General features: G+C 46.6%; 1 protein-coding gene across 1 annotated transcript in view; it reads left to right on the top strand.

The window, feature by feature from the left end:
* The window catches only part of LOC119403157 (sodium/hydrogen exchanger 10), a 32,881-nt gene extending 18,436 nt beyond the window's left edge, over positions 1-14,445 (top strand). Inside the window, exons 15-24 of the mRNA XM_037670105.1 lie at positions 515-700; positions 2,117-2,281; positions 3,614-3,739; positions 4,326-4,418; positions 6,237-6,425; positions 7,285-7,422; positions 10,960-11,154; positions 12,096-12,244; positions 14,109-14,168; positions 14,362-14,445. Coding sequence (XP_037526033.1) covers positions 515-700; positions 2,117-2,281; positions 3,614-3,739; positions 4,326-4,418; positions 6,237-6,425; positions 7,285-7,422; positions 10,960-11,154; positions 12,096-12,244; positions 14,109-14,115 — 1,248 coding nt within the window. The 3' untranslated portion in view covers positions 14,116-14,168; positions 14,362-14,445. The remainder of the gene's footprint in view (positions 1-514; positions 701-2,116; positions 2,282-3,613; positions 3,740-4,325; positions 4,419-6,236; positions 6,426-7,284; positions 7,423-10,959; positions 11,155-12,095; positions 12,245-14,108; positions 14,169-14,361) is intronic.
* The last annotated feature ends 6,521 nt before the right edge of the window (positions 14,446-20,966 follow it).

Below are 20,966 nucleotides of genomic sequence, written 5' to 3'. Positions count from 1 at the left end.
AAATGAATTGAAACTGCCCCGAGTGCTATTGATAGACCGGATTGTTTTACGGCCGCGCCCGCGTTTACAGCAAGCTTATACCTTGACCTGAAGCTAGCCATTTGTGGCAGGGTACGCATGTATCAAATGCTACAGGCGTAAGGATTTTATCAAAAACTGGAAACGACCATAAGGTACATTATTTCTCCTGCTCTCGTTCATAGCTCTGTAGGAGGTGCTCATTAGATGCAGTGTACATGTTACCCGACATTTCCATCACAATATAGTATACGTTCGAATAATGGTGCCATTGTATGAATGCGTCTTTTTTCTTTTTGCACGCAGAAGAGGGAATGCGAATTCAAAGATCACTCTCTTCCATTCTGCACTTTCACGGTTATTTTCACGGGAAGAAGATATTGAACGTTCGCTTACGTGTAATTTTTGACGATGAAGTTTGTGGTGCCGATAGTTATCACCAGAAAAAGGTGTATAAGCACTGGCAACTGGTCCATGGTCTTTTCGTCCACCACAGGTCCTTTTCGTGTGGCTGTGGGACCTGATGGACGGGGTGCTGAACCGGAAGCTATTCTATGCGTACGACGTCAGCTGGGCCTACATCACCGCCGAGGACGAAGCCATGGCCAAGGCGAGCCGCTTCGTCAAGAACACCCAGCTGGCCAACAAGATCCGGGACTCGTGCGGACGTAATAAACTTCAGGTGGGAACGCCCGCCCACGTGTTACGCAAATCCGTGAAACGACCCTTCGAAATCCGCGTAGAAGAAACATACGAAAACAGCATTAGTCGTAGTGATCGATGGATTACGTGGCGGGATTTGAGTTCATGAGCAGAAGCACGCGGGTTTGATTCCAGCACATGTCCACATCCTGGCCAGACGATTGCAAAAACACCAGTGTACTTAGTTTGCATCCTGTATAGCTCCCATTTCATTCGTTCAGTATGCATCTGTTACTTATCCATACAAAGACCAATGAATAATTTGGTTACACGCAGTTTGACAACTCAGACATTCGATTTAGGCGGGGGGAAGTTAACTCAAGTTGATTTTTTATAATAATTTCACACCATTAACAACACAGTGGTTGTTTAAAACATATACAGGCTTCATGACCAGGAAGATGAAGGTCAAGAAGTTGCAATTTATTATTCTATGCAGATATACTATGTTGTGAACTATGTAGGGGACGCTAGAGGTTGAGTACTAATGTTGGAGGCGTCTGAAAATTTTTAATAGCCTAAATGAGTGATTGCGGACACAGCGAACTGTTTTTGTAGAAGCGCAGGCAAGTAAATGGAAACATGGCAGTCGTGGCATTCTCCCTATAGCGTACATGCAAACTGCTCTTAATGCGTACTTGCGACTCTCCCCATCCTCCGACCCCGTCTTTAATGCAGCCTGTTTTGTGATGTGTTTCCGGCGCGTAAAACTGCAGAACTATTTTTCTTAACCCTCGTGGAAACTTTGACTGATCAACGTGCCATCTCTGAGACTGATATTTTAGAGCGAAGCCTTATACAGCAGGGTTCTGGCGGATCGCGTCCGCGGACAGAAGATGCGTAGTACAACAATTTTCGGCTCCCCTCACCCCCTCGTCACCGCCGATGTCACTTTCACAAGTGTCGCAATACTCGGTGGCGGCACTTCCCACCAGTCGTCGTGCCCTTTGTCTCGTGACGTAGAGATCGCGCTGATGCTGTTGTTCTTTGGACTCGCTATGGGACCGAAGAGTGTCGTTCGCTCGGAGGAAGAATAGCGGGGAATCGAAGGAGCGCCAACGCGCACAGAAACGCGAATTGGCACGAAAACAGCGCGAAGCCGCTGCCGTAGAACGTACAGAACGTACAGCCGCCGCTGGCTTACATTTTCACAATAGTGGAATGGCTCTCAATTTTTGTAGTTGTGGCAAGGAAATGTAAGCATGGCAGTCTAGGCATTCCGAGCCCTGCCCTCCCCCATCCTTTTCGTTTTAAAGTGTTTCACTATATCGTGTTTCTGGCACGTAACTGCCACCAGAACTGATTTTCCGAATCCTCACGAAAACTTCAGAAACAGTAAATGAGTGCGCGACGTGTCATCCGTTAGACTGATTTCTTTTTCTCGGCGTATTCGCAGACGCTGAAGAACGTGATCGACATCCAGCAGAAGTACCCGAACATCGAAGTCGCCACAAAGACGCGTCAGGCGGCGCGCAAGACGCTCAACAAGGCACTGGACGCCTTGCACGACCTCCACGATGGCGGTCTCCTGGACGACAAGCAGTTCGGCATGCTTTACGAGGTGACTCCACGTCGGGATGATATTGCGATGACGATTACAAACTTTTTCAGGGTGTCGTGATGGCAAGCCCTACGCAGCGACCAAAGCGGAACGGCCTTCGAAAGCCTTAAATGCCTCATCAAACTCGACATTTGACCGTCGCCGACGGTCGAATGTCGGGTTTGATGAGTCATACTTAGGACTGTGCAGCGCTCACAAAAAGGGACAAGGGACAGAAGAAGTGCACATGACAAGCGCTGAATTTTTATTCCGAAAAACAAAAAAATAAACTAGAAGAAATCATCGAGTCACGTGATATGTACTCCAGACGAAAAACAAAAAGAACATCCCTGGCTTTTGCCCCTTAACATAGCATGCGCACAACGAATTTTTAAGTCACATTGCCGCACGTGCTGACCAAAAACTCGTATTCCTTTTCCCATAGCTTTATCGATGGCTGGCTAACTCATCTTTCGTAGCTTCTTCTAATGTGAAAGGCCTCGACAATTTCTCGGGCAAGCTGCTTTTTGTGCCTGGAAATAACCATGGTATCCGTATCCCAAACCTTCCATTTCCAAAGGAAGTGCATCAAGCACATACGCTTCACATTTGCAAAAGCAACAGACAGTTACCAGTTCAGCTTATAAAAAGCGGATTTGGGCTTCTTTTTTCGCCGAGTCACTTGTAGAATTTTCCAGTCGCTTGTTGCGCTTTTCGGGCTTATTTGCATTTTACCAGCAAATATAGTTATTCAAGTGATCATCACGTTCATCAATAGCGCGTTTGTCGTTCACTAATAGCGCGTTTGTCGATGACTCTGAGTGGATGAGTGTTGAAGTCAAACATACGTTGGGGGGGGGGGGGGGGGATCACTAAGTAACGTTAACCATGCGCTGGCAAAAGTGCATTTAATCATATAATTTCCGCGCCCTTGGGCTTCCTCGAGAAAGTCGTGCCGCTTCTGTTGGGCTTCTGTGATGATGATTTGCTTGTAAGGTCGGTAGCATCTGGCAACTCTGGCAAGAGACTAACTTACTAGTACTTCGTGCACTGTGATTATATTCTCCATATTATTCCTTTACCGATGTTAGGTCTATTTTTGCATTCGAAATTATGTATTTGTATTACTATTATTCATTATTTCATTGAATGGTATATAATAGGCAATTTTGTCTGTGCAGCTGTGAACCCTTGTAAAGGAGGCAGGAGGCTCGTCGAGCTATTGAAAGAAAGATAACGTTTATCCGCCGCACCTATATCTGTTATTGAAATAGACTAAATAAAGTTGATTGATTGATTGATCGTTGTTATACAATATCGTCTCGCCCGCCTTGCCTTTGCGATGACTCGCAGGACCTGACGTGGATGATCCATCGCGTGGACGGAATGCCGACCAACATCATCGTGGGAGACACGGCGCACTGCATCCTGCTTAGCATCTCTTGGCTGCCAAGGGAAGAGGTCACCAAGTTGCTCAAGGTATACTCCTCTTTAACCTGCCAACAAACTCTTTGGATTGAATTGGATTGGATTGGATTGTATTGTATTGGAAAAACACAGTCCGAAGACGTGTGCCTTAGCACACGGCGGGCCGCTCCCACGACGAGACAGTCAGGCTTAATTGCAGCATATAAACCACCGGGAATTCGTTACTGCAGGCTGTCCTTGTTAACTGAATGTTACTCCGGCAAACATGTTTATAACGTGCTATCGGTTATATCGCATATGTGCGAAGAACACGGTTATAACGAATAACTGCTTTCATCGAATCTCTGCGAATAGCACGTTTATAACGAATGATTGGGTATATCATCTGTGTGCGAAGTTCCAGTAGGAATCATGTTGCACGTATACTCTCCCTTTGTCCTATGCCTAATTTGTTCGGTCTTGTCGTGGGCTCATCCGAGTCCCTAGTATCAAAACAGGCTCTCACACGACGCCCATAGCAAATTTATCCGCAGACTTAACCGCCCTTCTTCACGAGCTCGGCAGGTCAAGCTGGCGCCTTGGCGGACCAAACTTATTGCCAAGTACAGGTTTCACCACGTTGTGTTTCACTTTTCAGTCGTTCTTCGTGACTCAAAAGAAAGGCAACGTGCTCTCTTTCGTCGGTCACGAGCATGAGCGAGTTTCCATCATCTGCTCCGGAATTGTGAAGGTGAGTTATGAAAGCCGTGCAGAAAAATGTGGCGTGCTATGTCACCGACAGTGTGCTGTGACATTATATAGTTGCATTTATGCTTTACATGAATGAATAAGTAACGATAAACTTTGATAAAACAAATAACTGTGTAACTAGTATAAGCTCCGAGGTTTAATAAGTCGCATGTGTAACTTACAATATGACTATGTTGAAAGGTAAAAAAGAAAAAGAAACGGTCCATCGCAAATGCTAGTTTAACAACCAGGGAATAAACATCTTTAATGACGGTGGTGATGCACAGTTAACGTTGTTTATTACTTATGCGGCACATAATACATGTAGTATCAGGCGCGATTTGAAAGCACCTTGTTTGTGACTTGCACTTAACCCTACGTATCAGCCGTTTGTGTTGTGTAGTCGCTTATCACAGCTTTCAATAGCAACTCTCTGTTAGTAATGTACAGTAAACCACAGAAGTTTACGCATAACGCGAGCGCGTGGCCAACAGCCTCTTCGCGACATTTCCGTAACGTCAGCTGCGATTGACAGCAGCGACGCCCAAGACGCGTCCCTCCTTTAACCGATGGCCTGTCTATTTTCTCATTGGGCGCAAACATATCCTATCTTTTTCTTGTAACGCGACGCGCGCTTCAGCAGCCACGGCTACATGCTTTCTTGTTCTCGAGAACATGCAGTGTATTAGAATGAGTTGTCTTTCGCAACCCTTGGCACAAACTGTTACCCACGCAACGGCACACCACTCGAAGCAGTCGTGATTCTTCTATCCAAATGGAAATGTGAAGCGTTACGGCCTTACTGCAGATGAGCGCTTTGCGTGAAAACGACGAACTAAGAGTGCGCTGCGCGGCAGTATAAAATTGATATGCCAGTGAATTACGAGAAGACCCACTTCCGGCCTGGCGCTACGGTCAACGGTAGCCGGCACACCACCAGGTGGCGCGGACAGGAAGCTTGGCACGCGCTCGCGGGATCCGTAAACTTTTTGTGGTTGACTGTACGTAAGCGTGAATAGCTAGGCGGCCGGAATAAGTGAGGATTCTGTCAGCGTACACATGAGCACCACCGCTCACACAAATGAACTCCCGTGTGCCTTCAGGTAGGATCGCGCTGCCAGAAAATTTTTTCCAAGCGGTGACATAAGAGTGCGTAGGCGGCATCGCTCCGGTTTACGGGAAACAAAAAAAAATATTGGTAGATCCAAGCAACGCAGAAAATGGTATTACTTCAGTAATGCCATATTATACTAACATAGTCAAAGGATTGAGCTGCTGCCATGTTGTCAGACTACTTATTACATGCGTGAAATAAATTCATATGATGGCTTCTATGACGCGCCTATAATAAGTAAATGTTTCATAGTAACACAACTTACTAAACGGCCAGATGTCCATGACATTTCCTGTAGTACAGCAGAATATGACACTAGAGCTCACATATTATTGCAATGTGAAGTCGTAGCTGAGAAAACGAGCATTCATAATTTCCAGAAAACATTTTTCCCCTTCCATGTATCGCTGGTTGCGTACATCATTTGATAGGGTAACTTGATTACATCTTCCTGTATGGCATCCCGTTTGAATAATACTTGCTCTTGACTGCGAATGCCAACTTGGCTGCGTAGCCCTACAAAGGCACTCTCGATACAACCTCATGTGTTGAATGATTTGTGCCGAACGTCATGCTGCAATGTGTCACATTGTTTTTGAGTCGGTGACTTGATAAAATTATGAAGCTGGCATAGCTTCATCATCGGTATACCAACTCTACTGTAATGCTTCTTACGCATCACCGTTCCGAATACTCTATTCGCAGGTTTACGGCAAAGGAACGCGACAGAGCACGGACACGGAGGGACGACTGCAGAACGCGGACTCGAACCAGTACTTCTTCAGCGACGGCGACTTCAAGGACTACCTAGTGTCGCCGGACTGCATAGGCCTCATCGGCTTCCTCTCCGCGCTACCGTCAGTGTGCCAGGCGGTCTGTGAGACCGACGTCGAAGTGAGTGCAAGGAATGGAATGGGAAAACATTATTGAGGTCCTTCGGGGCGTGAACTAGCACGTAGAGGGCCGCTCCCACGTCGGGACAGATAGGCCTAGCCCAGTGGCGTAGCCTGGGGTTAACACACCAGGCACGGGCCCTGTGTGTTAACCCCAGGCTACGTCGCGGGCCCGTTGGACTGCCCATAGTTGTGCTTCCAGATCCGGACGGCGCAGCATCCCACTTGGACGACGTAACGTCTTCGTCAACCCGTAACGCGGGGCACTCCCAGAGCATGTGTTCTAAGCTGGCGAAACCAGGCGACCTAAACGGGATTCTAAAGAGAAAACCAATTTTTCTCGTATTAGTAAATCACTCTTCCACAATACCAAAATCGGCACGTTTGCCGCAAGAAGACACGTGGGGAGCGAGAAAGCACGCAACAAGAAAATGCGGGTGGCGACGCCACCTGAAAAATCCCGCACCAAACGCCGTGACATCATAGATTTTGACGGGGTCTGCTATAAGGCCTACATAGCTTCTAATCGGTCAAACTAAACTACATAGTCCTCTGAAGCAATCAGAGACTTAATATACCAAGTTTCGGGAAATTTCGTTGTGCCAATGTCGCCAAAATGCTAAAAATAGATTTTTAAATCCGTGACGTCACGTGCGGCGCTTTCGGCGCGAAATTCGAAAATGAAACTTTGTCCTTGCTTTTCTCCTTAATAAGTTTGCGGGCACAACGCGGCCGCAGTTCAAGTATGCAATCTTACAAACTCGCCCACGCTTCAGTTCTTGTAGGCTGATGATGATGACGACGATGTCACCGGCTGTAGCCCACCGCTACGCCTTAAACCTAGTCTCGACTGTTCGCAGCTGTGCAGCATACCGATGGAAGTGATGGAGCGCATCACCGAACAGCACCCTGACCCACCGACCGTCATCTATCGCATGTGGTTCTCGGTGGCGGTGCGCGTTGCCCTCGGCGTTCTCATCAACCACAAGCGGTATCAGGTGCGTAGAATTAACTAAACAGCGTCAGCTGGCTAATCAGGACAAGAGTATCCGGAAGTCCGCCGCCTCCTGTGAAGGAGAGCGAGAAGACCGACGTAACACAGCGAACTGAAGGCTATTAATGGTTCTAAGTGCGTACACGCAAACCTCAATATAACGAACACGGATATTACGAATTACTGGCTATAACGAAGTAGATGAAAAATAGTCTTGTCATGTATACAGCGTTACAAATATACGTTTATAACAAATTTTCGGATATAACGAACTTATTTTCAAGCCAGATGCGACTTTGTTATAATGAGGTTTGAGTTAGCTCTTCAGGGGCCTGGCTTGTCGTCCATCCGTGGATCTCATGCATTGTGGTCACGCTCACAGTAAAGCGCTCAATACAGTCCATAACAAGGCTAGCAAAGCTAAAAACCGGGATAAAATGAATGAACAATCGCGGGATCGAATCTCGGCCGCGGCGGCTGCATTTTCGATGGAGGCAAAAATGTTTGAGGCCCGTGTACTTAGATTTAGGTGTATGTTAAAGAACCCCAGGTGGTCAAAATTACCGGAGCCCTCCACTGCGGCGTCCCTCATTATCATATCATGGTTTTGGGATGTTAAACTTCAGATGTTATAAAATGAATGAATGAAGTCTAAAATATATGTAATTAATAAAAATAATTAAGAAATTGCCGTAATTAACTTAAGATCGCTAAAAATGTTTCGGAAGCATGCGGCTGACTCCGACGCCGAGCAAGAGAGGGCGCCACCGCCTCGCAGAGCGCACGCTTTCTCCTCTCACCGCCTCTGTACGGCGCTATATCTGAAGGGGGAAAACAATCTGACTGAATTCTCTGCTGACGACACGTATGTCAAATGCCGTGACAAGCAGGGAGTCGGTAAAGCGCAGCAAAAAGTAGCGCGCATGTCGCACACCGAGTTTGCGAATCTCCGTAACACGATTCTTCTCGTACCGGGGAAACCCTGCATGCTTACCTCACATTCGCGTCATCGACAGTTTGGTAAACGGAGTAATTAGAATTCTACGAACGGGAACCGCTGGGTGCCCGTGCTGCGCACTTCTTCGGGTTTTACAGTAGTGGAGCTTCATTTCTTTTGGAAGTCGCGCTTTGGCTCTATGCTGAGGAGGAGTGACTGCTTCGGCAAGTTGGCATTGGTTCATTCTGCTTTAACGACAACACAAAGTGCTGTCGTTAGAGCAGACCGTAAATGTTAAAGCAGACTGTTAGAGCTGTCGTAAACGAAGGCCGCAAACACACACAGGACACAAGCGTGAGATTGCTAGGCTGAAGTATCTCCTGGTTCCTCGCTGTTTATCAATGCATATAAACCCTAACGGAATCAGCGTGCGCAATAAGAATAGGGGGGGGGGGGGGGCGAAGTGTGCCTCATACTTTTGCTCAATCGGACATGCCAGATCATTCTTCAAAGAGCAGTGCTATGGCCACGCACTTTTTGACGATAATGGTGGCGGAGGGCCCCTGATGTTGCATCAACATTCCAAGAACTGTTTACATTCCGTCTTTACTCCCGGTAATCTAAGGATCAAATGCAGGTCATTTTGAGAAGCACGTCGTCGCTTCATTTGAATTTTTTTCATTCACTATTGTCACGTGGTCGTGACGTCGACGAAGACAACAGTCAGCACGTCCGAGATGAAACTGTTTATTTGGCCGAACTTGTGGCCGAGAAACTGAGAACTAGAACTACAGCAATACACGCTGTACAATGATAGCGGCGAACAGGGCGTCGTCCGTCGATCAACTGACAAGCGGTCAAGCGCGTCGGCTTTTATACAGGCGCTATGGAACTTTCCAGCAATATCGCTGGTGGCGGCGTTATCTCTCGACAAAGCTGGAACATTCGCGTGCGGCGCGCAATCTTAACAAAACGATCTACTAAAATCGTGAAGCTTCTCGAACACTGCTTCGCGGCCAGCGTCGAGCGTTGATAACCGTCCTTGCTGGTCAAACTCGAACACATCAAAATAAAAGAAGAAGCGGGCGTGGCACTATGAAGCACGTTGTCTTTTCTACATGACCAAAGAGGGAGTGGGGGGATGGGGGGAGCGCTTTTCCCTTTATAGGGAACCTTGCGCACGCTTATGCCCGAAGGGACTACTTTTTCTGCTCTGGAACTGGTTTTCTATATACTGCAGTGGTCGAAAGACATCGAAAAGTTCGACTGCTATTCATATACCCGCCTAACTTGTTTTTGCATTGATGTACTGTTTTCTTACAAGGTAAGTTTCGTACAAAGGATAGAACCTAATAGATGTATACGCAAGAAAAAAGACCCGAATAATTATCTTATGCACAACGATACTCAAGAATTAAAGTTGAAAAAAAAATGAAGATACACACCAATCTAAGTGCTTAATCTGAAAATATTCAATCTTCCATTGTGCGTTTTCTTGTGCGCAAATTGGTCACTTCGTTGGTTGGTGCTCAGCGTGGCGTGACCCACCTCGTGCGATCTCCCGTGAATTGGACGGTACCTTGTTATTGAATGTAAATAGCTTTAGAAAATAAATCGGCGGATATAGAATACATCGGGGACCGTCCGTCTAACTCTTCGAGTCTAACTGCCTAGGCTAACAACTTGCTGCCTTAACCTGCGTTATCACTCGCCCTGAGCTGCGTATATTTTACCGGCTACGTTGCTATACGTAGACCTAATGAATAATGGCCGACATTATTTTTTCACGGGTTCGTGACGTCCCGATTCAAGAAGCTGGCGACTCTTGGTAACACCGCGTAATCTTGCGAATATGACGACTGATAACGCTGAAGCACAAGTGTGCATGAACTGTGGAACGTAACAGTTCCTTCACGTGGTTACTATAGTCGGTTACAAACTAAAAACAAGTAGAGGCTCCGCCCACAGAAGCGCGGCGCATTTGTCAATCACCTATGTAAGAAAGTCGTGCAAGCTGATTTCGCACCGTAAGTGCTTTATCCGTCCCAATGTAAATGCCACGCACATCTAAAACTAAAGTTTCGTCGTTACTACCCAAAATATGACCTTTGGCTAGGCAGTGATGTCAGAATCTCCGATGAATTTGCCAGGAGGTTCAAGTTTTAGACTTAAGACCAGCCACAAGAACATCAGTCTGTATAGGAATACCAACTACCTGAAACACGCCCAAAGTGCTTGACGTTACGAAACTTAGCAATTGTGATTGGATGAAACGTCTATGGAAATTCTCTCTGGTGGGACAGTGATTGCTGCGTGTGGAGCTTGTGTCTATTATTAGGTTGTAACCGACTACAGTGGGACACAACTTAAGAAGTCCGGATAGGCCCCGCCCAGATGAGCAGCCTATCGCCTCTTTGATTCAAGAAATATCGATTCAAGGCGCTATCGAACTCGTGCACTCTGCAACTTTCTCCGAAGGCGGGGTCACCGGTCTTTCGGCTCATGACGTCACTGTAGTGCGCGCTCATTGTTGCATGCTCCTCTGAAGAGGAAATGCCGCAGTGTTGTTTCCGACTATATAGTTCCGAATGTATGTTGTGGCAGGACTGGACCCACGACAAGCTGAAGCAGTTCCTGGAAGGCGGCATCATGCCGAACCTGTATTATGCCATCGAGTTCTCCTTGGACGAGGCTGTGCAGGACGTCATCCTGATTCAGGGCTGCGTCTCGTCAGCTGAAGGACACTGCTACTTCGGGCCCTGCTACCTGCCGCAGTCGCTGCGACAGATGAAGCTGTCGGTAGGAGTGAGTGAGCGATTGAGTGAGTGAGTGAGTGAGTGAGTGAGTGAGTGAGTGAGTGAGTGAGTGAGTGAGTGAGTGAGTGAGTGAGTGAGTGAGTGAGTGAGTGAGTGAGTGAGTGAGTGAGTGAGTGAGTGAGTGAGTGAGTGAGTGAGTGAGTGAGTGAGTGAGTGAGTGAGTGAGTGAGTGAGTGAGTGAGTGAGTGAGTGAGTGAGTGAGTGAGTGAGTGAGTGAGTGAGTGAGTGAGTGAGTGAGTGAGTGAGTGAGTGAGTGAGTGAGTGAGTGAGTGAGTGAGTGAGTGAGTGAGTGAGTGAGTGAGTGAGTGAGTGAGTGAGTGAGTGAGTGAGTGAGTGAGTGAGTGAACAGTTATGGGCACAATACGCACTTTCTTGACGAATATACTGCACAAGGAATGGCTTCAACACTTTTTGTCGTGGCCTTGTTGAGGCAGCAGATGGGGTGGGGGGCTTCCCCTCCCCCCCCGGAATCGCCTTAGGGGGGCGCCCAGTCTGGACTATAGCTCTACTCATTTGGACGTGCCCGTCATTGCTTAGTGTGCTGGGTATAGTCAACTAGTATGTACTACTGCTGGGTTATGGCCATGCAGGTTTTTGACGATAATGGACCTCTGATGTTGCATTCCACGAACTGTTTGCTTCCCGTGTGCCGCTAACCCTCGAAAGCCGGAAACCGAAGGCAGGCCTGTTGTGAAAAGCACGAAATCGCGCCATCGCTTCATTTTCATGCTTGCATTCAGTGCGAAGCTTGTTTCGGACTCGACCAGCGGGAGTGGGGGAGGGGGGGTAGGAGCTGCTGCTGTGTGAATCCCCCCCTCCCTAACGGAGAACCCTCCACATTCCTCTGCATTGTATCCTGTCTACCTTTCATACGAGCTTGAAGCGCTATCATGTTATTTTTTTATTTTTTTCGCTGCAACGCAGGGCTCGCCCAGCTCGCGTCCTCGGCCGGTGATGCTGATCACGACCCTGTTGCGGTACCACTTGCCCCCTGAGCTCGACTGGTACCACCAGCCGCTGCGCCATTACGACTACATGCCGCGGATCAGAACCGACGACGAGTACGCGCACTGGTGAGCCTGGTTTGGTGCCTTCAAGCATATGTTACACCATAGTGTATTGTCATGTTAGTATTTGTACTAAAAAAAACCACGCGGTCCCATATAAACTTGCGTAAGACGACTCAAAGGAAAAAAACATCTTCTTACAAAGGGATACCCAAAAGTTACCGGACTACGGCTGTGCTGGGCGGAGGTACCGTAGTACGCAACCTTCCCGCTAGGCGAGCACCGTGCCACACATTTCGAGTATGAATCTGATGGATTTTCCCAAGAAGTGCTTCACTGGGTACAGTGATTTTTGTTTCCTCGAAATCAGTTTCGCGCATTAGGAGTTTTCTTTCTTTTTATTTTTTGATGGCCGATTGAAATGAACAGCGGCCGGTTGTAAAATGTTGTTTCTTGATCCCACCCCACTTTCTACACCTCAAGTGGTTTTGCGCTGCCTCCGGGATCGGCCCACCTTTGACCAAGCGACGACTTCATGTGACGACCTCACGTTATGTGACGTCTTAGTGATGGTATACTGACGTCACAAATTTGGCAACCTGTGCCATCATGATGATGTCACAGGATAACGTCATCACGTGATGATGATTTTTTGCATCACTCGCCTCGACGCCGCCGTCGACGGTCACTTTTCGCGTTAGATGAGGTGCACCTTATTAAGAAAACTTAGCGTAGTTACTAGCAGCAGTGTTGGTGACGGTTTATTTCTATATTGTAGTTCACTCATGAAGATTATGAACAACTCTAAAAGTCTAATGCTTCGTTGGCAGGATAATCGGGCTAAGTGGTGAACAGTCGGAGAGTCCAAAGAACGACACGTCACCTATGCAAGACTATAGTAAAGCCAAGTAATTATAGCGCTTCTCTAAATTCTACAAAATAATCTCTCACACGCTGCATAGAACACCAACAAAGCAGCATTCCTAATTACCATCGTAAAATCGTATTGATCGTAAATTCATATTGGCATCTACACTTCTTAGCAGAAGGGAATATATTCGGTGACCCACAAGTGGTGAGTTGGTCATTTAACCAACTAATACCGGCTATGGCTACTTATCGAAGGGGGCAGAAGTTCAGGAGTATATGTAGGCTTGAAGAGACGAATATTGTTGAACACGGGGTGTTCGCTGGAGCCCCGAGTTCCAGCGACACATCGTGCACAAGAATATTCATCTACCGTTTGCAGTGAACTTCCGAAACTTATATTTTTTCATTAACGCAGCTTTAAGCAATGGACGTTAAGATTTGTTGCAGAAACCGACCAAAGTTTAGTTATTTGCTGGTTGGAGCCAGCACGCCGATATTTGGCCACCGTTATTCTAATGTTTTATGTTTTAAAGAAGGGACGCGAAAGGCTAGTGCCGTAACGGTTGACCACAACCTGACAAGCGTTCGCCACATATAGCGGCGCCCACAATTTACGAAACTACGTTTCTGCTTGTGTACTTTGAGAAAACATGCTCCGAGCACATTATAACTGTCTACTCGGACCATGCTGCCTGGTATTCATTGAGACGACTATTCGCAAAACTGCTATTTTATAAGTTATGTAGGCGTGCGCATCGGATGCTTATGACCGTGCATAAAAACAATAGCCCCGCAAGTCGGTTGCCCTGCATAGTGAGCTCACTAGCTAGCTTAGAAGGACACTGAAATGAAAAATCAAATCAGCTAAACGAACGAATAATTTCTTAAGAACTATGTTAAAATGGCAAACCCCAGTACCTTGCTGTTAACGTGACGTCATGGATTCAAAGGTTTTTATTTACTGGCCAGATTTGCTCAATCAAGTTTCCAGCAACTTGCTATGTTTTTGGTTCCGTTTGAACGCAATGTAATTCACTTTTACGTGTGAAACATGGTGCAGGTCCTAGCAGGCGCCGCCAAAATCCATGACGTCAAGGCAAGTTGGTATTCGAACTTAAAGGTAGCGTCGCTATATGTACCTTCTTTCTGTGTGTTTTCTTGTACGATGCAACAGTGGTGTTTTTTGCTATTGTGGAAGGGTAATTTACTTGTACGAGTGAAATCTTATTGCACTTAAGTGACTCTTTAAAGTGACATTGTGCTAGATATCGAGCGCTGACTTTTTAGTTGACTACTGTATTTCTCTTTTTCAGGTGATAACACGAGAAATATCAACCTTCAAAGACTCAAATTTCACTTTTTATTTAAGCTAGCTATAAAACCTTCGCTTTTCCTAACGTGTGCCTCGTTGTTTATTGATGGTGCAGTCGTTTGCAAGAGCACACCGGTCAGTGGAGATCCTTGTTCACATGCACAGCGAAGGCTTGGACACCGACTGCATTGATGATTTCACTAGCGGTCCTTATACTTAGACTACCAGGTTTTGCATACTGGCAGCATGAATTAAAGCACGAACAAAGGTACTAGGCCATGATTTCGTACAAGATAGCGCTTGCTGACCTGGGTCACAAGAAAAACACAAAAATTTGAGGATGCCGAGCTTCGCCTTGAAGAGTAGAACGCGACAGTGGGATCGGGCCCCGTTCGCATCATCATCTCACTCGCTTGCGAGGCTTCTTGAGTGGACACCTCGGCCGTGTCGCAAGGTAAGGAACGTCTGTGCGCATGACATTAGCCTTTTGAGACTCCCCTAGAATATTGTTACGGGGTCGTGACGTCGACGAAAACAGCAGTCGGCGTGTTCAAGATGAATCTCTTTATTTGGCCGAACTTGTGGCCGGGAAATGAAAACTCAAACTGCAGCAATACACGCTGTACACTGATGGTGGCGTACAGGGCGTTGGCCGCCGATAAAACTGGACATCGCTGGGATGCGCCGTCTTTTATAAATCACGCATCGCACTTTCCAGCCTTATCACTGGTGGTCGCGCAAGCTCCAGGAATAATATTGACTATTCGCGTCATGTGCGCAGTCTTCACAAAATGATCTACTGCAATCTGGGATCTTCGCAGGCATTCTGGCGCTCTTTGCGCAAGGCAGCAGCTACACGTGCAATGGGCTGGTAACAGAAAACACGGAAAGAAAGGAGCTTGTATGGCAATATATCCTACTGCGAGCGCAGTTGCGATGTGCCCACTGCGCCATAATTTATCATATTGCGAACCAGCTAACCCACTACGCTTCCGTAAGGCAATTCGCGCAGCTGCACACTTTGCTGACGCTGTTGCGGATGACGATGATTAATTACGCCTGAGCTCTTTGCAATGGGTAGGCCTTTAAACCACCACCCCGTTACGCAGTTCACATGGTGCGACGCCAGGTGCAATCCTGCCCTTCTACCGCGCAATATTACATATATTCATACACCTCTCGCGTGACATGACGCTTTGATAGGTTTATTTATTTTTTTTAGGCTAATTTCAAACACTGGTGTGGCTTTGTGGTAAAACAGCTGACTGCGATAACGAAATCCTTGTTTCCGTTCCTGCTCGAACCAAGCATTTTTATTATTTGCATCCTCAGTGATACGAATCTCGCGGGATCACCAAAAATATTCGTATCATCCGAAACTCGTATCACCAGAAAGTATGGAAAATTAGCATGCGACAAAGGAAAGCTGGTATACATTTTCACTTATTGCTTTTCAGGGCCGCAACAAAGTCACGAACAGCTCTGAATGATTACCACTGAAGTTTTTAGACGTCAACGATCATACCTGCTCTCTTAAATATACGGCCCGTGCGCACGTGTGTAATTATTGAACCAGGTGTATTGTGACCCGCGACAGCTAGTAGCCCCTTCCAAATTTTAGTATGCTTTCTTGCGTAACACCAAAGTAGTGCGGCGAAAGTGACTTAAGGAGCGCTTTGATGCGATAGATGAAGTTCAAATAATTTCAGAACCGCAGTCCTATGTTTTTATTTTCTTATCGCTGTGGTGTTGGCCATATTTTTCGAGAGATCCTCGAAATGTTTTTCGGATGTTTTCTGAGCGATTCTTCTTAAGGTCCTCGTCCGCCTTTCATAGGATGTCTGATGCACGAGGACGTCGCTTGTATGAAAGACATGACTTTGTAATCTAAACGCGAAATCTAACTTGCGAAATCTGACTTGTAATCTAAACGCACTTTAGGGCCTCCAAGATTTGCGCACGCAATCTCGAAGGCTATGACGCGTCACTGAATGTTTGTGATAATTATGTAAGAAAAGTATTTTTCTTACACTGTGATCCTGACGAATTGGCGGCGCGGCGCGCATGCCCACGCTTGCGTTTCTACGCCCGAACGTTCTTGGCGCGTCTTCCGCGACAGCGCGGAGAGCACCTCTTCGTACTTGCATAGTAGCGTGCGTTCGTATCAAACGTCGCGGGGTGAAAATCTGTTCGCAACAACCGTACTCGATTACATTGAACGAAAAATTCGTATCACCCTGATATTCGTATGAGCCGTGATTGTATCACCGAGGTTTCACTGTATCTCGATTTTTCGCTCACAGTCAACGAAGCCGACAATCGCACCGCAATTTCTGCGACACGGCCTCTTTGACGATCGCGTTAAAACGACACCAGCAGCTTGAATCGCGCTTCCGACTTCGTCTACATTCGTAGCAAAAAGCGCATTTTGGTAGTGTCGCATAACAGTTGTTACCGTCAATTTCTCGTCCGTGTTCTTACGTTATCGACACGCGACAGGTACTACCAGGTCACGAATGGCGGGCACGCTATCGGCGTGACACCTAGTGTTCGTGATAGGAAACTGGAGTGTGTACAGTTTTCAAGAAAGAAAAAAACAAGCAAACCGTATGGCCATTACTAAATGTCTCATGTGAAGGTGGCCATGAAAGGAAAGCCAGCGTGAGCACAAAGCGGTACAAAATCACGTGACCTCCCAAGCTTGCCCCGAGTCGCGCGCGCTGCGCGCTCACTTGGTCTTCGCGAAAGCGTGAAGCAGAGGCGATAACGAAAATGATGAAGTGATCACTGGCACAGCAAACACGTCATGGAAATCTACCGGGAAGTGGCGCCGGCTGCTCGGAGTATAATTATGGCAACTTCGCATAGTGGTGCCAGTATAATAATATCTGGGTTTTAACGTCCCAAAACGACGATACGATTATGAGGGACGCCATAGTGGAGGGCTCCGGAAATTTCGACCACCTGGTGTTCTTTAACGTGCGCCTAAATCTAAGCACAACGGCTAGTGTTGCCAACACTGGAGGAAGTGCGGAGATGGGCGGCCTGCCTTGTTTCTCTGTATTTTTCTATTTCTTTCCTGCTCTCTTTCTTTCTCTTTCTCTTCTCTGTTTTTCTTTCTTTTTTTGTCTTTGTTTATTTCTATCTTTTTCCTTTCTCTCTCTTTCTCGCTTGTTCTATCTCTTTATCATTCTATTTGTTTCTCCCTTTTTCTTTCTATCTCTTTCTTACTCTCTCTCTCTCTACTGGTTCTCTCGTCCATCAGAATTATTGCATCCCACGCCGGACAAACAGGCGCACGCGTCCTGGGAGCGAAACGGAAGACGAGGACGAAGAGGAAGATGAGAGCGCGTGCCGCTTCATGATGGTGATAGTTTTTCTGTTATAACGGTCGGCTTAAATAGCTCCGTTGATAAAAAAAAAGGTGGCGTCCGCGTGAACACGGCATGGAACGCGCATGGCATGGCACGCATGTCTAACAAAGACGAATAACGTGTCATTATATCAATTACCTAACATGTCATGTATGTCAAGACATGAAAAGGCATATTTTTATGTAATATGTGTAAATACAGTAGTGCGTGAAATATCCTGGTTACTTTAGATTCCGTTCTTACGTGGGTACTGCAGACGGACTTTCTATCTTGTTGGACGACGGGTAGCTGCGAAGTGGAACAGAAGGATTGGCGTTTTCAGCAAGTCACCGGTGCTGCGTCTTTCGGAGACATGGTCTGATACATTTCAGGAAGTCAATAAATACACCGAGTCTGTGAAAAGCGAGGGTAGAATCGTGCCGAAGGCGTTCGTCTGAAGCCGTGAATGGCGTGCAATCGCCGGCCAGATTCTAAGGACAGAATGAATCGGTTCCCCGAAAGGCACCACGAAAACACGGACAGTCTAAGAGTATAGGTCCTTTTAGTGCGCAATCCATATGCACTGCGTGGAATGGCTTCGCAATTTCCTTGGTTTCTCGTCACATCGATTCATTAAATGGGTCCAGCAACGTATTGTCTGCATTCTGCAGCGGTGGAGAGTGTGTTGTGCTGAATATTGAGATGAATGCAAAATTAATGATCAGAATTAGTGCACGAGAACGAAGGTTATTAGCCACTCACCGCGCGCCTTTTATAGAGTTATACCGGAAGTCTAGCCTCATGGTGGCCGTTATGCAGCGCCCCCCCTAGCGTCTTCCTGCAATCGTTCTCAAAACTTCAACCCTTTTGTACTCGAGGAAGTGCAAAAAGTGCTTTCATAATTTTTAGCGCCCAATAGTATGACCTAGTATGACCAATCAAAACGCCCGGCCACTATCGGCACTCCCACGTGGTGATACGTCACTTCCGATCACAAAAGTAGCCATGGCGTGTCGCTCTATAGTCCGAAACCAAAGCGGTTTCTCCGTTCAAATGAAAGCATAACAGCTTTGTTTTTGGCGTTGCCACTTGCGCAATAATATCGGTTCATTCCAGAGTTCCAGAAGTAGCGATGAAAGCCGCATCCTCAATTTGTGTCGCAGGGCCCCTTTAAGAGAGAGAGAGAGACTCTTTATTAGAAAAACAGAGATTTTTGCCGGCGTCAGTATATAACCGCTGGCATGCTACTCTGTGTGAATCTCATGTTGTCGATGTGTGCCAACGTTCGGTGATGTCATCACCGCTATCACGATCATCATTTAAGGCTCACGCGACACCGTGCCGGCAGCGCGAGCATTCCCTTAGCCCTTCTCGAAAGGGACGTACCTCACCCAGTGGACGTCCCCGCTGGCTCTCACGCTACATCATCGCGACATCATGGAGTCGGCGCCTCTTCAGGAGCACACCCACGAAGCACACACGCAGGGCGACGAAAGCAAGAGCACACTGAAGCAAAAGAGGAAGCGCCACAAGGGACGATCAAGTGAGAAGACTGCATGTAACAAGAAAGGCATCGTCCTCTCGTTCCGATAAAGCGGACGAGAGGACGACTGCCGCCGTAGCTCAATTGGTAGAGCATCGGGAGCGTTATACGAAGCTTGCAAGTCCGGTCCCTGCCAGCGGCAAGTTGCCTCTTCGTCCACTTCACTTTCTTCACATCTCTATCAGAATTACTGCAATACACTTAAAACAGTACAATTAACGTCCCATACATATATACCTACCTTGGCATCATAACCTGTTCGTTTTTACTAAGGTTGCGTCAAACAAAGAAACGAGCCCTGAAAATTCCCTCCTCTTCATTCAAGAAAGGTATGCTGTCATTTTCTTCAATCATGCCAAAGTACAGCATTCCATGAGGCCCCTATTCTTTCCTTTTCTCTCTAAAAGAAGAAGGTACACAGTCAACCACGTCCGAGGTCAACACCTCGTTAGCACTGAAGCCGGTAAAACTAGAACACTTGTTTTACTTCACGGGGGAAAACGTCCGTTATATGACGTCTAATCATGGTGTCGATAAACACAATAATAATTTTCCGAATTGTTAAACATGAGCTTCTATGAGGTCTTGAATACTGAGGTGGCGTTCATCTTACATGCGGACGACCCTGCACATTACGTCGAGCGCATGCATTCTCATTAGCATTTCGTTGACCACGCGTTTCCATCTACATATATTCGGCTTTGGGCCACTTCCTGGCTGGTTTGGTATTTTTTCTCGGTTCTTTTTAAAATGCATATTTATACATATACTTTTTGTGACTTTCACTATGCACGCCATGAGTGTGCTTCGCTTTTTAGGTTTTAGTCTTCGCTGTCACACTTCCTTGGTTACCTCTTTCGGCAACTTCTTGATATGTGTCAATCTCATCGCATAATTTCTCGTAATCTCCTTTCTGTTGCTTTGATTTGTGCCATAAAATGCCTCGCGTTCGATGGAATAAGATAGTTGCGAGTACAGCGCTGTATCTGTGCGTCTTTCCGTGCGTTGTCTTTCTTGCGCTGTTTAATATTTCCTAAGTATGAACCAACGCGCCCAAGCTTCCACTGTATCCTATCCTTGCCTTGGCTTAGCTGTTGGCGTCTCGTGGTCATGTGCCACAAAACACAATGAAGCGGGCCCTCTAGACAATTTCTTTTATTTCGTTCCTGCTGTGAAAAGCTTGTCTAATAGTTTAGTTCCTGACGGAGTGAAAAATATTTAAATATTTGTTACCTTTACAGTTGAAGGCGCAAAAAGTAAACTTGCTCCCATTTCTTTCCCATTATTTTAGAACTTTTATAAAGATCTCACTTGCGTTCATCTACGCATGGTGCTACCTATGAGCATCAGTGAATCTATAGCACTTAGCCAGAGAAATATAACCTCCAAACACTTTATATCAGAACATAATATTTATAAAATAACTAAGTGAATTAGCGAACTAGTTTAGGTTTTGTAGGTATATGGAATATGACATCGAAGTTTGTGTACTTCAGTTGCCTGCTGTCTAATATATAAAACATATCTTTTCAATCAATTGCAAGGCACTGACGTGAACTCAGCAGCAGATGAAGCCGAACGGAGCCACGCCACGACAAGTGGTACGTAAACGACGTGCGAGCGCGAACTCTGGGGGGTGGTTAATGTGCTTAATTATTTCTGTTGGTAAACGAACATAACGTTGAAAAGACTTTTGACATCGCCACAATT

The sequence above is a fragment of the Rhipicephalus sanguineus genome, chromosome 8 (genome assembly GCF_013339695.2).
Source record: "Rhipicephalus sanguineus isolate Rsan-2018 chromosome 8, BIME_Rsan_1.4, whole genome shotgun sequence".
Classification (NCBI taxonomy): domain Eukaryota; kingdom Metazoa; phylum Arthropoda; class Arachnida; order Ixodida; family Ixodidae; genus Rhipicephalus; species Rhipicephalus sanguineus.
This window is presented reverse-complemented; position numbering and strand designations above follow the sequence as displayed.